The following is a 13,995-nucleotide window of genomic DNA, read 5'->3' on the forward strand; positions in this document are numbered from 1 at the left end:
ACCGTTAGTTCAGCGTCTGGGACAGCCGCTCAGGCTGAGCCACCACGGGTTCGAATCCTCCTCCAGTATCTGCTGTTTCAGGGGCATGGGGTGTAGCGCCTTCGGATCCGGGAGCAGCCTGAGTTTTTGGCTTTTCCACTATATTTTCTGCTCAAAATACATGTACACATAATATTAGCCATATAACCAGGAGGATAAGAGGGGGCAGGACGGAGTCTGTGTAGAGAGTGAGACCAATTGTTCTAAACATACATTTTATTCACTGTCAGAAAATTACTTTAAACAGCAAAATATGGTAAAAATAAAAAAAAGTGAATATAATTTGGAGCTGTGTGTCTGTGTCGCTGGACACTTACGGTGCCCGTGTCAGCAGATTTCCGCATACACAATTTTTTTTAGAAACTCATGTTGACCTTTTCCTGTGTTGACCTTTTTCATGCAGCCTTTTGGCTTGTGTCGACCTTTTGTCCACGTTAACTTAAACCAGGTCGATCTTTATCATGTGTCCACCTTTTCACTGCCGACCTAATTACTGTCGACTTAATGATCCTCACCCCTGGTCACAGCGCCTATAAACTGTTATGTAGGAGAGGAGACAAGTCCCGAAAACTAAAGTATCCTAAATTCCCAAACGTTGTGCAAAAGAAGCAGCCTCTGTGTTTTCCTTCACATTCAGAGAGCGCACTCAGGGCAGGGAGCCAAGATGGCTCCCGAAGAGGCATAAGGAGGAGGGGCAGTGGTGGACCGAGGTCATACTTGCCGACTTTGGCTGGTTTCACACACTCCGGCTCCTGCCGGACGGTGAAATCCCGCACGGCCAGGGAGCCGTGCCGCACACATTAGTTGTGAATGGACACTATTGTGTCCGTTCACACGAGACGGACACGGCCCGGCCGCACGGCTGCAGCCGGATCCCACCACCGGAAGGGACCGCTGCCGGGCTGTGGCCATCCCCTCCATGATAAACTACTGTGTGCGGCACGGCTCCCTGGCCGTGCGGGATTTCACCGTCCGGCAGGAGCCGAAGTGTGTGAAACCAGCCTGAGGCATACTCCTTTCCGGGAGAAGCCCGGAGAGGAGTGAAAGGGGGCGGGTAGAGGCTGCGTTTTGGGGGCGGGGCACGGGTGATGTCATCAAGCCCCGCCCCCATGACGGCTGAAGCCTCAATTTGCGGGTCCGTGGGTGGGGGAGGGGCTAAAATGACGCAAATCGCGTCATTTAGCCCCGCCCCCTCCCCGCGGACCCGCGAAAGTCACAGTTTTTAGACCGCGGGGAGAGGGGGAGCCGGGGCTGAAGGGAAATGCGGGAGACTTGCCCCCCTTCCCGGGGGACCCGATTTGCGGGACCCTCCCGGCCATTCCGGGAGGGTAGGCAAGTATGACCGAGGTCCAAACGGGGCGAGCAGGGGGCAGGCAGGTATGCCTGACCCCCTTTTCACACCTGGAACCACGGACAGCCAGTTAGGAGAAGCGTGGGGAGTCTGGGAGGGAGGGGTATACACAGCCAAGCCAGTGGGTGAGGCAGCATTTGGCACAGGCAGAGCCAGGACGCAGACCCCACCCACCAGAGGCGTAACTAGAACTTTGTGGGCCCCATAGCAGAATTTATAATGGGGCCCCCCCCCTGCCCACATTATGCGACCCACCTCAGTGCCCGCCATTACACAACACAACGCAATGCCCATTACGCAACACAACGCAGTGGCCATTACACATTTTTGCGACACACTGCAACGCCCATTACACAATATGCAACACACCGTAATGCCCATTACGCAACACAACGCAGTGGCCATTACACATTATGTGACCCACCACAGTGCCCGACCCGCCATTACACATTATGCGACCCACATATGCAGAAAAATACAGTAATAAAATATATTGCCCAGTTCACCAGATATATTAGATGATGTTTTTTTAGGGGTCCTCACTCCGGATGATGGATCTAGACTCCAGATCCCTTTGCACGTGCGTCCACAGGCCCACTCCAGGCAGCAGGCAAAGGCAGTGTCCCTGACTCCCCCCTCCTGAGTCTCTCCCTAGCGCAGCCAGTGGTGTAGCTAGGTGCCACGGCGCCCGGAGCAAGGGCATGTTTCGCGCCCCCCCAATATGTAGTAGGTGAGGCTCCTGCTCCGTGAAAAGTGGGCATGGCCCAACATTATACCACACACCGTAATGCCCATTGCACATTTTAGCGAACTTTGTAATACCCATTACACATAATGCCACAGCCATAACGCCAATTACACATAAGGCCACACATGATGCCAATTGCATACTATAGAACACACCATAATGCCCGTCGCATACTAACACACCGTAATGCCCATCGCATACTAACACACCGCAATGCCCATTGCACACTATTTAACAAACCGTAATGCCCATTACACATTTAACACATAAGTGCCACTTACCTACATGCTTGATGCCAGGGGCTTCATGCTTAATGCCAAGGGGGACTGAAATTGAGCGTTGCCAAGGGGGACTGAAATTGAGCGTTGCCAAGGGGGACTGAAATGTGCTTGCAGGGAGGGAAGGTGTGAGTAAATGATAGTGCAGAACAGGGTGGGTGAGATAGTGCAGGGTGGCTGGGTGGGACACACACACTAGTGCACAGCAGGGTGGGTGGGTGGGACACACACTAGTGCACAGCAGGGTGGGTGGGACACACTAGTGCACAGCAGGGTGGGTGGGACACACACACTAGTGCACAGCAGGGTGGGTGGGACACACACACTAGTGCACAGCAGGGTGGGTGGGACACACACTAGTGCAGGGTGGGTGGGACACACACTAGTGCAGGGTGGGTGGGGGACACACACTAGTGCAGGGTGGGTGGGGGACACACACTAGTGCTGGGTGGGTGGGGGACACACACTAGTGCTGGGTGGGTGGGGGACACACACTAGTGCTGGGTGGGTGGGGGACACACACTAGTGCTGGGTGGGTGGGTGGGGGACACACACTAGTGCTGGGTGGGTGGGTGGGGGACACACACTAGTTCAGGGTGGGTGGGTGGGGGACACACACTAGTGCAGGGTGGGTGGGACACACACACTAGTGCAGGGTGGGTGGGACACACACACTAGTGCAGGGTGGGTGGGACACACACACTAGTGCAGGGTGGGTGGGACACACACACTAGTGCAGGGTGGGTGGGACACACACACTAGTGCAGGGTGGGTGGGACACACACACTAGTGCAGGGTGGGTGGGACACACACACTAGTGCAGGGTGGGTGGGACACACACACTAGTGCAGGGTGGGTGGGACACACACACTAGTGCAGGGTGGGTGGGTGGGACACACACACTAGTGCAGGGTGGGTGGGTGGGACACACACACTAGTGCAGGGTGGGTGGGACACACACACTAGTGCAGGGTGGGTGGGTGGGACACACACTAGTGCAGGGTGGGTGGGTGGGACACACACTAGTGCAGGGTGGGTGGGTGGGTGGGACACACACACTAGTGCAGGGTGGGTGGGTGGGACACACACTAGTGCAGGGTGGGTGGGACACACACACTAGTGCAGGGTGGGTGGGACACACTAATGCAGAGATTATTGGCAGCAGCAGCAGCGGCGGTGCATTCCGTGAACCCCCTCCCCGCTATCGCCGGGCCTGCCCGCTCCCAGCTCCCCACTGTGCACGGTCAGGTGCTGCTATTTAAGTCACATCTCCCCCTGGACCGCGCTAGCCAATAGGTGCTCGCGGTCCAGCAGCCAATCAACTGGTGGCTGCTGGACCGCGAGTGTCTATTGGCTAGCGCGGTCCAGCGGGAGATGTGACTTTTAAATATACCACGTCTCCTGGACGCCAGCAGCAGCAGCAGACCCGCGGGATGATGACGCTACATCTCGCGGGTCAAAGTGCACGGCGGCGACGGCGGCGTCGTCCTCCCCCCTGCCTGCCTTCTCAAGTTCTCCCCCGGCCAGCCCAGCATAGAGCAGCACACTGCACAGGCAAGCCCAGGGGGGGCCTGCTTAATGGCGGCTCTGTATATTGGCGGTCACGGTGTGCAGGGGAGTGCTTGCTTGCTGTCCATGGGGCCCGGGCCCCCCACCCGCCGGGCCCCATAGCAGCTGCACCCCCTGCACCCACGGTAGTTCCGCCACTGCCACCCACCCATCCCATTTAGTATTTCTAGGGTTCGGGACCCATAATGATTGTGCGATATGTACTGTACTGTTCAAAAATAATAATAAAGGAAAATAATAAAGGAAACAAGCAAATTGACTCGATCACGTATGAATACATTGTTGTTTCAAGGGGAATGTACTGATTACAAGAGTGTATTTAGCGGCGGTCGGGTAACCGGCGTTAAAGGGAAATGGTTTTAATGTTATGCAATATTGTCACAGTTGAGTATTTTAAACATGTCGCAGGGCGGGAAGAAGCGGTGCGCAAGGCATTGGGACAGGAGGAGCCAGCTGAGGTTTACAGATTCACCCTCGATCGGGCCGCACGCCAGGCAAGGGGGTGATCGGCGGGGGCTGGCTCACAGGTAAGGGGTGCAGCCAAGGGCCTACAGCGCAGGTGGGGGGCACGCCCCGCGGTTTAAATCAATGAAGGTCATTGACCGGTTGCTTGCATTGCCCACCGTTCTCTGTCCCTACCCTGCAAAGGTAATTAAGGTGTGGTTAATAAACTATGGCCAATGATTCAATCCCACGCACTGGGTCTGAGCATTATTTCCGTTGGGGGTGGGAGTGAGGTTACAGGAGGGGCACAGCACACCGCCCTCTCCTCCTTAAGTCATACAGGTAGAGTCTGACAACAGGAATAATAGGCGCTACATGATAATATATTTATAGCATTCCTCCCAACTGTCCCATTTACAGCGGTACGGTCCCGCTATTTGGAGCCTGCCCTGATGTCCCTCCCGTGGGTGACAGTTGGGGGGAGGTGACCATGGCTGCTCTGCTTTGTGGAGCAGCCGGTGATTGCTGGATAGGTGCCGTGCGCAGCGAGGAGAGACGGGGCTGGGTACACCGCCAAAGAGGATGGAAAACCCGGGGCCTCGATCCCCAGTCCTGCCCCCATTGCACATAGCCCCACCCCTTTCCAGGGCCAGCTGCGTGCAGGTCCCACTGCTCTATTGTTAAAAGTTGGAAGGTATGTTGACTCCTGGCCATGTTTCTGCGCCGCAACCGCAAACATAAGGGGCTCATACAGCATGGCCATTGCTATACAGTCTGTTTGACACTTGTCAGGTTCTGAGGAGAACACATAGTACTGAGTGTGAGCATTGCATCTTATAGGAGGCATACAATGCACAGTTCCCCAAACTCATGTTTTAAGGATATCCATATTTGAGTCCAAACTGTTAAATCATATTGACTGAGGTTCTAATGAGGGCATATGTGCTCAAACAGGGATATCATTAAAACCTGGTAAGCTGCAATCTTGACAGCTTCCTGAGCCAACCAGAATCAGGCCAAGTGGGAGGCTGAGCCGGAGGGCAGGGTGCCATGTGCCCCCCGGGCCACTCTGCCATCTAGTGTACAGGAGACAGAAGGGAGTCGCGCTCCGCCGCTGGGAGAGAGACAGCTAGACGAGCAGATCCGTGGCTATTTCAAATATTGCGCGTGCTCGCAGTCCGGCAGCCAATCGGGAGTGGCAGCTCGTGATTGGCTGCCACTCTGCAATCTGGAAAAGAGATTTCAAATAGTGCCAAGGACCTGCTGGTCCGTCTAGATGGCTCTCTCACAGTGACGGTGTACATCTCCCTCCTGGTGTCTGATACACCAGCACCACAACACGTTCTGCCCTGCTCCGGCTGCCTGCCGATGTCTGAGACGGTCAATAAACTCCCCCTTGGCAATGAGAATTTGCGCCCACCCGTGGCATCAAGCAGGAAACCCCTTTCAATTAACATATAGGTAAGTGGCACTTAAATGATATAATATTTAATAGCCATTATGGTGTGGTATACTATAATGGGTGTGTGACATGTAATAGGCATTACAGTGTGTGGTATATGTAATGGGCATTATGGTGTTTTGGATAAAGTAATGCGCATTACAGTGTGTGGCATAATGTGTAATGGGCATTATGGTATGTCGCATGTCTGAGCCCCCACAGACGAGATTCCGACGTCGGGCTAATGACGGTCGTAATCCCGACGGCCGGTGCGTTATTCCAGTGGTTCTCAAACTCAGTCCTCAGGACCCCACACAGTTCACATTTTTCAGGTCACCCGGCGGGTGCACTCGTTACTCACCGACACATTTTAAAAGATCTACAGGTGGAGTTAATTATTTCACTTGTGATTCTGTGAGGAGACCTGGAAAACGTGCGGGGTCCTGAGGACCGACTTTGAGAACCTGTGTGTTATTCAATACCCATGTAGGTGTAGCCTATTTCCACTCAGAAACCACACGTAACAAAAGCAGATAATTACATGATTAAATTAAAACGATACATTTCCATAAGAGATGCTCTCTCCACATTTACCAAATGTAACGGTACATTAGACCAAGGCATTTGTGTCATGGCCACATCCAGTCAATAAATAAACCCCATCTGCTCAGAAGAATAACATATGAATAATGTTAAGGATCAACAATGAGATCTCAGTGTGCCCAGGTTCTGCGCTTCTGTTCCTCAGCTAGGCAATGTCCCTTTGCCGCTGTGAACTCTCTGATGTATGACCAGACTTGACTTGAGCTGAAAATGGTCCCCACAGTCGGGGCAGTCATACCGCCTCCTGCCCCTGTGAATTCTCCTGTGGGTGACCAGAAGCGACTGTCTGATAAAGTTCTCCCCGCATTCCGGGCAGGAAAATGGTTCCTTTTCGGCGTGGGACTTCTGATGCGCGAGGACACTTTCTTTCTGCACAAAAAGCTTTCCGCATTCAGTACATTTACACGGATTTTTATTGGTGCGAAATCTCTTGTGGCAGACCGTCTCTGGCGACTTTTTGCTCAAATGAGTTTTCCAGTGAAGGGCGAGAGAGGATTTATCCCTGAAGAAAACCCCACAGACCGTACAGGAAAATGCCGCCCAACGCATTCTACACTTAGCGGTCGGGAACTTCTGACCCGCAGCAAATTTTATGGCATTGCCCGAAGTGTTATCGTCTTTCTGAAAGGCCGCGATCTGCTTTGGCGTATCGTCTTCAGTTGCCCCCCGATCGGGACAGATTTCTGTATTAACGTCAGCTGCAAGACAGAAATGTTTGCACTGTAACAGATGAAACATACTTAGAATATGTTCAGATAATGGCTCTAGCTGGTTCTTTTATCGAAAAAAAATAATAAAAAAAAACACGTCTAAGAATGATAAATGCCAAAAATCTGACACCTCATACATAAAGAATAGCACTTATAGGCTATGTCACGCCAGTGAGTATGGTGTATCTGTTACCTAGAAGACTGCAAATTAAACTACTTAAATTTTTCAAACCTTAATAAAACCCAAACAAATATAAAAATCAGTCCTCTTTTGGTAGATTTGGGATTTCTTTCTTCTCCAAGAATAATCACTTATGTCTCCCCTCGGTCGGCGTATAGGAAGAGAAAAAAGGGAAACCTACACAAAAACCAATGTGTGAACCTGTTTCAACCAGGAAATTTTTATAATGTTTTTTTTCCTTTCAAAAGTGGGTTCACATTAACTCGTACCCCAACTCACTCGGAAAACCAGCTTTATACACTTATAACGGTATCTTTGGGGTTGGGTAGCGTACCCGTACTCACGGTGAAGTCGACAGTGAAACACATAAAAAGGTATCTTTCTCCAATGGTTTTGAAGTAAAAAGGATTTTTAATTCGACAATAAAAGATAATAAAATCCAGGATGCGGGCAGTGTCCATTTCGGAGGCAACACCAAGGTATCCAAGGGTCCGGACCTGGAACCTGTGTGAGCTTCCAATCTTACACTCACCTAGGGGGTTATTCTAGTTCACTCTTTTTGACAAAATCCTTCTTAGATGGACAAAACCATGTGCACTGCATGGGGGGCAGATGTAAAATGTGCAGAGAGAATTAGATTTGGGTGAGTTATTTTGTTTCTGTGGAGGGTAAATAAGGACTGCTTTATTTTTACACTGCACTATAGATCTCACTTTGAAGTAAAACCCCACCCAAATCTAATTCTCTCTGCACAAGTAACATCTGCCCCACCTGCAGTGCACATGGTTTTGTCCATCTAAGAAGGATTTTGTCAGAAAGAATGAACTAGAATAAGGCCCCTACTTCTCTGGAGGTAATAACACTAGTCCAGGGACAACATGTTTCAAGACGTTGGTCTCTTCCTCAGGCTCCTGGCTAGTGTGTTTCTCCTCTTCCATTTTTATACCATCTCAGTACAGAACTTCCTGTTCCGGCTCTCCGTGACCGGAAGTGGCTTCTCCGTGTCTTTTTTTATTTTTCTGTTCTTCCCCGTTTACTTTATAATATTGAGGCCGTCTTTCCTAGGTCTTCATCTTATATAGGTCTCTGACCTATATAAAAGACGAAGATTCACACAGGTTCCAGGTCCGGATCCTTGGATACCTTGGTGTTGCCTCCAAAATTGACACTGCCCGCATCCTGGATTTTATTATCTTTTATTGTCGAATTAAAAATCCTTTTTACTTCAAAGCCATTGGAGAAAGATACCTTTTTATGTGTTCCACTGTCGACTTCACCGTGAGTACGGGTACGCTACCCAACCCCAAAGATACCGTTATAAGTGTATAAAGCTGGTTTTCCGAGTGAGTTGGAGTACGAGTTAATGTGAACCCACTTTTGAAAGGAAAAAAAAACATTATAAAAATTTCCTGGTTGAAACAGGTTCACACATTGGTTTTTGTGTATGTTTCCCTTTTTTCTCTTCCTATACGCCGACCGAGGGGAGACATAAGTGATTATTCTTGGAGAAGAAAGAAATCCCAAATCTACCAGAAGAGGACTGATTTTTATATTTGTTTGGGTTTTATTAAGGTTTGAAAAAAAAAAAAACATGAACCCAGCAGGCACCACTTTTGAAAGGAAAAAAAGCATTATAAAAATGTCCTGGTTGAAACAGGTTCACACATTGTTTTTTGTTTATGTTTCCAGTGGCGTAACTATAGAGGGTGCAGGGGATGCAGCTGCTACGGGGCCCGGCGGGTTGGGGGGCCCGAGGCATTCCCCTGCACCCTCTACATTCTTTTCCCTTAATTTCATTTTTTTTTTAAAAGCCCTCTATAGGCCAGCAGCGGCGCCAGTTGTACACAAGCAGTGCGCTACACAAGCAGTGCGCTTCATGGCTTTTGCTAGCCGCGCACAGCCTGCGCTACTGCAGGTGCCGGACATCATGAAGCAGCTGGACTGCGAGCATACCACTGTATGTCTGCGCGAGGGCATCGCGCTGTGTATCTGCATGAGGACATCGCACGGAGGTTGGAGGCTGCTGCTGCGGGAGCCGGTCCAGTGGGGTTGGAGGCGGCGGCAGGAGACAGCCATAGGAGAGGCTAGAGTTGGTTCGGGGGGCTTGGAGGCTTCTGCAGGTGCCGGGGAGGACGCTTCATGGGAGACAGACACGCAGGAGGGTCTGGCCTGTAGGAGGGCTGCTGGTGCACATCTGAAGGGTCTGAAATACTATCATTCAGGTGAGAGTGGGATAAGGATGTGTAAACTGCTGTAACTGAATATGAAAAGTTAAAACCCAGGACCTCTCTCTCTCTCTCTCTATTTCTTTATTCCCCTTCTGTCCATCCCTCTCTCTACGCCTTCTTCTGCCCATCCCTCTATCTTTGTGCCCCCAACCGTCCATCCCTCTCTGTGCCCCTCTTGTCCATCCCTTTTTCTCTGTGCCACCTCCCTTCCACCCCTATCTCTGTGCCCCATCCCTCTCTCTTTGTGCCCTCATCTGTACATCCCTCTCTGTGCCCCTTCCTGTCCATCCCTCTCTCTTTGTGCCCCCTCCTGTCCTTCCCTTCCCTCTCTCTCTCTCTGCACCTCCCATCTGTCCCTATCTACTTGCCCCATTGTGCCCATCCCTCTCTCTGTGCCACCTCTTGTCCATCCTTTTCTCTGTGCCCCTCGCATCCATTCCTCTCTCATTGCCCCCTGTGTCTCCTCCTGTCTGTCTGTTCATTTTAGTCCTCTCCATCTGTTTATGTCCCCTCCTGTCTGTTCTTCTCCCTCTCTCTTACTCTTCTATTTCTCTTGCTTTCTCCCTCATTCCCTCCTTTTCTATGAAAGCTCCCTTTCTCCCTATCTCGCTCCTCACTCTCCTACTAAGGGACATTTCAGTGACTTGGGGTTTGGGGGGGGGGCCTTTTCAAGATTTTGCTATGGGGCCCCCAAAGTTCTAGTTACGCCTCTGTATGTTTCCCTTTTTTCTCATCCTATACGCCGACCGAGGGGAGACATAAGTGATTATTCTTGGAGAAGAAAGAAATCCCAAATCTACCAGAAGGGGAGTATACCTTCCATACCTCACATAAAATGTATATCAACCAAACAATTCTTCTATATATACCTTTAGAGAATTCAAATAGGAACCCTCAGATTCCGTGAGGAAAGCGCCCAGGTCCCGAGTACGGGATGCAGTTAAAATCCCGGCGGTCGGGATCCCGGCGTTCAGAATCCCGACGCCAAAATCCCGACCGCCGAAATGCCGACACATTCTCCCTCCTGGGGTGTCCACGACACCCCTGGAGGGAGAATAAATTAGCGTGCCGAGCGTAGCGAGGCATCGGCCCGCTGCGTGGCGAGCGTGGCGAGCCCGCAAGGGGGGGCGATCCACGTCCCCCCCTTGTCGGCATTTCGGCTGTCGGGATTCCGGCGTCGGGATTCTGAACGCCGGGATCCCGACCGCCGGGATTCAGTACTGAATCCCTGAGTACACCACCAAAAATTAATCTGCTTACTAGGGATAAAGGGAATATATCCCAAACACCCGGTACGGCGAATTCCAATCATAGTAGCGCTAGTGATTATTTCAAATTTTGAAAAACCTATAAAAACCAGTCCATTGTGCCACCATATTTAAAGCAAGATTGTTCATATGGACAGTAAGGGAAGATAAACGGCAGTGTTACAGCGACGGAAGCGTGGTCGGTGGTCATGAGTTTTTCTTGGTTTATTTGATGCCGAATGTCACAGGGATCCCCGTGGACATTGTAGATGTGCAAAGTGTCCTCTTGCAAAGGTCACCATTATAAACTCAGTCTGGGTCCACTTGGATAGTAAAGTATGAACCAAGTCGATCTGTGACATTCGGCACGAAAAAAATTTTTTTTGGGGAAAAACTCACGTCAACCATGTGACTGTTAACCACGCTCCGGTCACTATAACGCTCTAGATCACCAATCACGCTCTAGGCATGAGAGCAGCGCTGAGAAAAATGTTTAGTACAATATATACCTTTTTTACTGAACAAAATCAAACAGAAAATCAATCACAATAATTATGCAAATGCTGGCTGACATGTATATGTGTTCTTCACATCACAGGAATATATATTCAATGTGGACTGGGACCAGTTGGGAAATGAAGGTGGAGGGGGGGGATGGGAAGAAAGTCACAGAAAGTGCACTTTACCAATTGGTTGGAGGTCTTGGTCTCCAATGGTTACCACTTGGCTCGTGATGGAGTCCTCGCAAATGAGTACAGCACTTGATCAGCCGTTGGAGGAGAGTCGGCTTCCGCTTATATTTGTACCCCTCGTCTGTGTGGTCTTGGAGGGGGGAATGGAACACCAGGGGGGATCCAAAAAGCGGTGTCCGCCAATAATATCCAGTAGCAAGTGGATTGATGTATCTGCTCACTTAGACAGTGTCCTCCATTCGATGGCAAGCTGGAATTATGCCACTGGATGTTTGGAGGAGCAGTATCCACCAGACACAATGTGGAAAGGGAATCCTGGGGGGATGGAGGGGGGGGGGGGGGGGGGGGGGGGGGGGAGCAAGGTGGGACCGTGGGTGATAATACACCTGGAGCAAGAGGTCCAAAACAGGGTGAAAGGGTCCACACTGGTGATCCTGGAGGTGAAGATCAGGCAGTCCACGTGACGCGTTTCACTGCCAACTGCAGCTTTATCAAAGGACTCCTTTTCTGCAGTTGGCAGTGAAACGCGTCAGGACTGCCTGATCTTCACTTCCAGGATCACCAGTGTGGACCCCTTTCACCCTGTTTTGGACCCTCTTGCTCAGGTGTATTATCACCCACGGTCCCACCTTGCCCCCCCCCCCAGGATTCCCTTTCCACATTGTGTCTGGTGGATACTGGCTCCTCCCAAACATCCAGCGGCATAATTCCAGCTTGCAACGAATGGAGGACACTGTCTAAGTGAGCAGATACCATCAATCCACTTGCTACTGGATATTATTGGCAGACACCGCTTTTTGGATCCCCCTGATGTTCCATTCCCCCCCTCCAAGACCACACAGACGAGGGGTACAAATATAAGAGGAAGCCGACTCTCCTTCAACGGCTGATTAAGTGCCGTACTCATTTGCGAGGACTCCATCATGAGCCAAGTGGTAACCATTGGAGACCAAGACCTCCAACCAATTGGTAAAGTGCACTTACCTGTGACTTTCTCCCCCCCCCCCCCTTCATTTCCCAACTGGGCCCAGTCCACATTGAATATTTATTCCTGTGATGTGAAGAACACATATACATGTCAGCCAGCATTTGCATAATTATTGTGATTGATTTTATGTTTGATTTTATTCAGTAAGAAATGTATATATTGTCCTAAACATTTGGTGTTAACAATTTTCTCAGCGCTGCTCTCATGCCTAGAGCGTGATTGGTGTTGTTGATATTCTTTTCGGTGGGACTGACTATCCCCCATATCGAGCAGCAGCTAAATTAAAGAAAGACAACCCCTGTCAAGCACCTGAAACTTCCTTGGAATTCTTCCTTGGAAACTTTCTTCTCTTGTTGATCTAGATGCAGCCGGCTATCTTTAGGCGTCTAACTAGACGGGTTTGACTAAGTGTGATCGTCAATAGGATGTGCAATCTAGACATCGTAGATCCGTCAACAGGATACTGATGCAGAGACACCTCTGCTACCAGGTGAAGATGGAGACCCCCACCATACGACCAGCGTGGAGTGCATACACGCGGTACAATATAGTACACTATTCACCGTGCTATTTAAATCTAGCTAGATCAGTGGTTCCCAACCCTGGTCCTCAAGTACCCCCAACAGCATAGGCGAATCTAAGGGGTGGTCCGGGGGTCTTATGTGTAATTGGCATTACGGCGTGTGCTTTTTTTGTAATGGGTATTACGGAGGTTGCTATAATGTGTAATGGGCATTACGGTGTGTGGTATAATGTGTATTAAACACGCCCCTTTTGTGATGACAGCACCCTTTCCACAAGGCCACGCCCCCTTTAGGCAGCGCAAAGGTCCATCTACTTCTTTGTTTGGATCTGAGACCATCCATTACCATATTTCTAGATTCGCCTATGCCCAACAGTGCACGTTTTCCAGGTCTCCACACAGAACCACAGGTGACATAATTAGCTCCACTTGTGGATCTTTTAAAATGTGTCTGAATAATGAGTGCACCTGCCGGGTGACCTGGAAAACGTTGGGGGTACTTGAGGACCAGGGTTGGGAACCACTGAGCTAGATAATGCACAACATATTTTTTTATGTCACCCCTAGGAAAAAAAATATTTATTGATAAATTTGGGAAATTGGGCCCTCCCTGTGCTGATTGGGGAGGTGCAGGCTTCCCCTTTGGGCTGCACAGACATAGCGGTCAGTATAACATGCTAGGATGGCCGGGAAATGTATTGATGATTACTAGCTACCTAATGGAGGTGATATATCTATGCACAGCGCTCCATGCAGAAGCGGGCAGTGTAACTTAGTGGGCGCGTCGAAATGCCTCCGCTCAGCGCTCTGTCTGCAGTTCACCCTAGAGCAAACACTAATAGATAATGGTATGCACTGCAATATGACAGAGTATTAGACCAGTGACTCTACACAGTATTAGAGGATTACTCACCTTGGTTGATGTCTACAGGGACGACTTCTTCCTTAGCTTA

At 50.3% G+C, this 13,995-nt stretch overlaps 2 protein-coding genes across 3 annotated transcripts in view; both read right to left on the reverse strand.

The window, feature by feature from the left end:
* Window positions 1-13,995, reverse strand: part of LOC146010203 (uncharacterized) — a 38,791-nt gene that overhangs the window by 15,277 nt on the left and 9,519 nt on the right. The gene's annotated exons all lie outside the window — the stretch shown is intronic.
* LOC146010218 (uncharacterized) lies at window positions 6,397-13,988 on the reverse strand. The gene is made up of 2 exons (XM_083151253.1): window positions 13,956-13,988; window positions 6,397-7,171 (listed from the first exon to the last, which is right to left on the reverse strand). The coding sequence occupies exon 2, from the start codon at window positions 7,020-7,022 to the stop codon at window positions 6,615-6,617; it is 408 nt and encodes a 135-aa protein (XP_083007379.1). The 5' UTR covers window positions 7,023-7,171; window positions 13,956-13,988; the 3' UTR covers window positions 6,397-6,614.

This window comes from Crinia signifera, chromosome 6, assembly GCF_055691185.1.
Source record: "Crinia signifera chromosome 6, ASM5569118v1, whole genome shotgun sequence".
Lineage (NCBI taxonomy): Eukaryota > Metazoa > Chordata > Amphibia > Anura > Myobatrachidae > Crinia > Crinia signifera.

Excerpts from the sequence above, each read along its gene's own strand:
- LOC146010218 (XM_083151253.1), bottom strand. The coding sequence starts at position 7,022 with ATGCGTTGGGCGGCATTTTCCTGTACGGTCTGTGGGGTTTTCTTCAGG.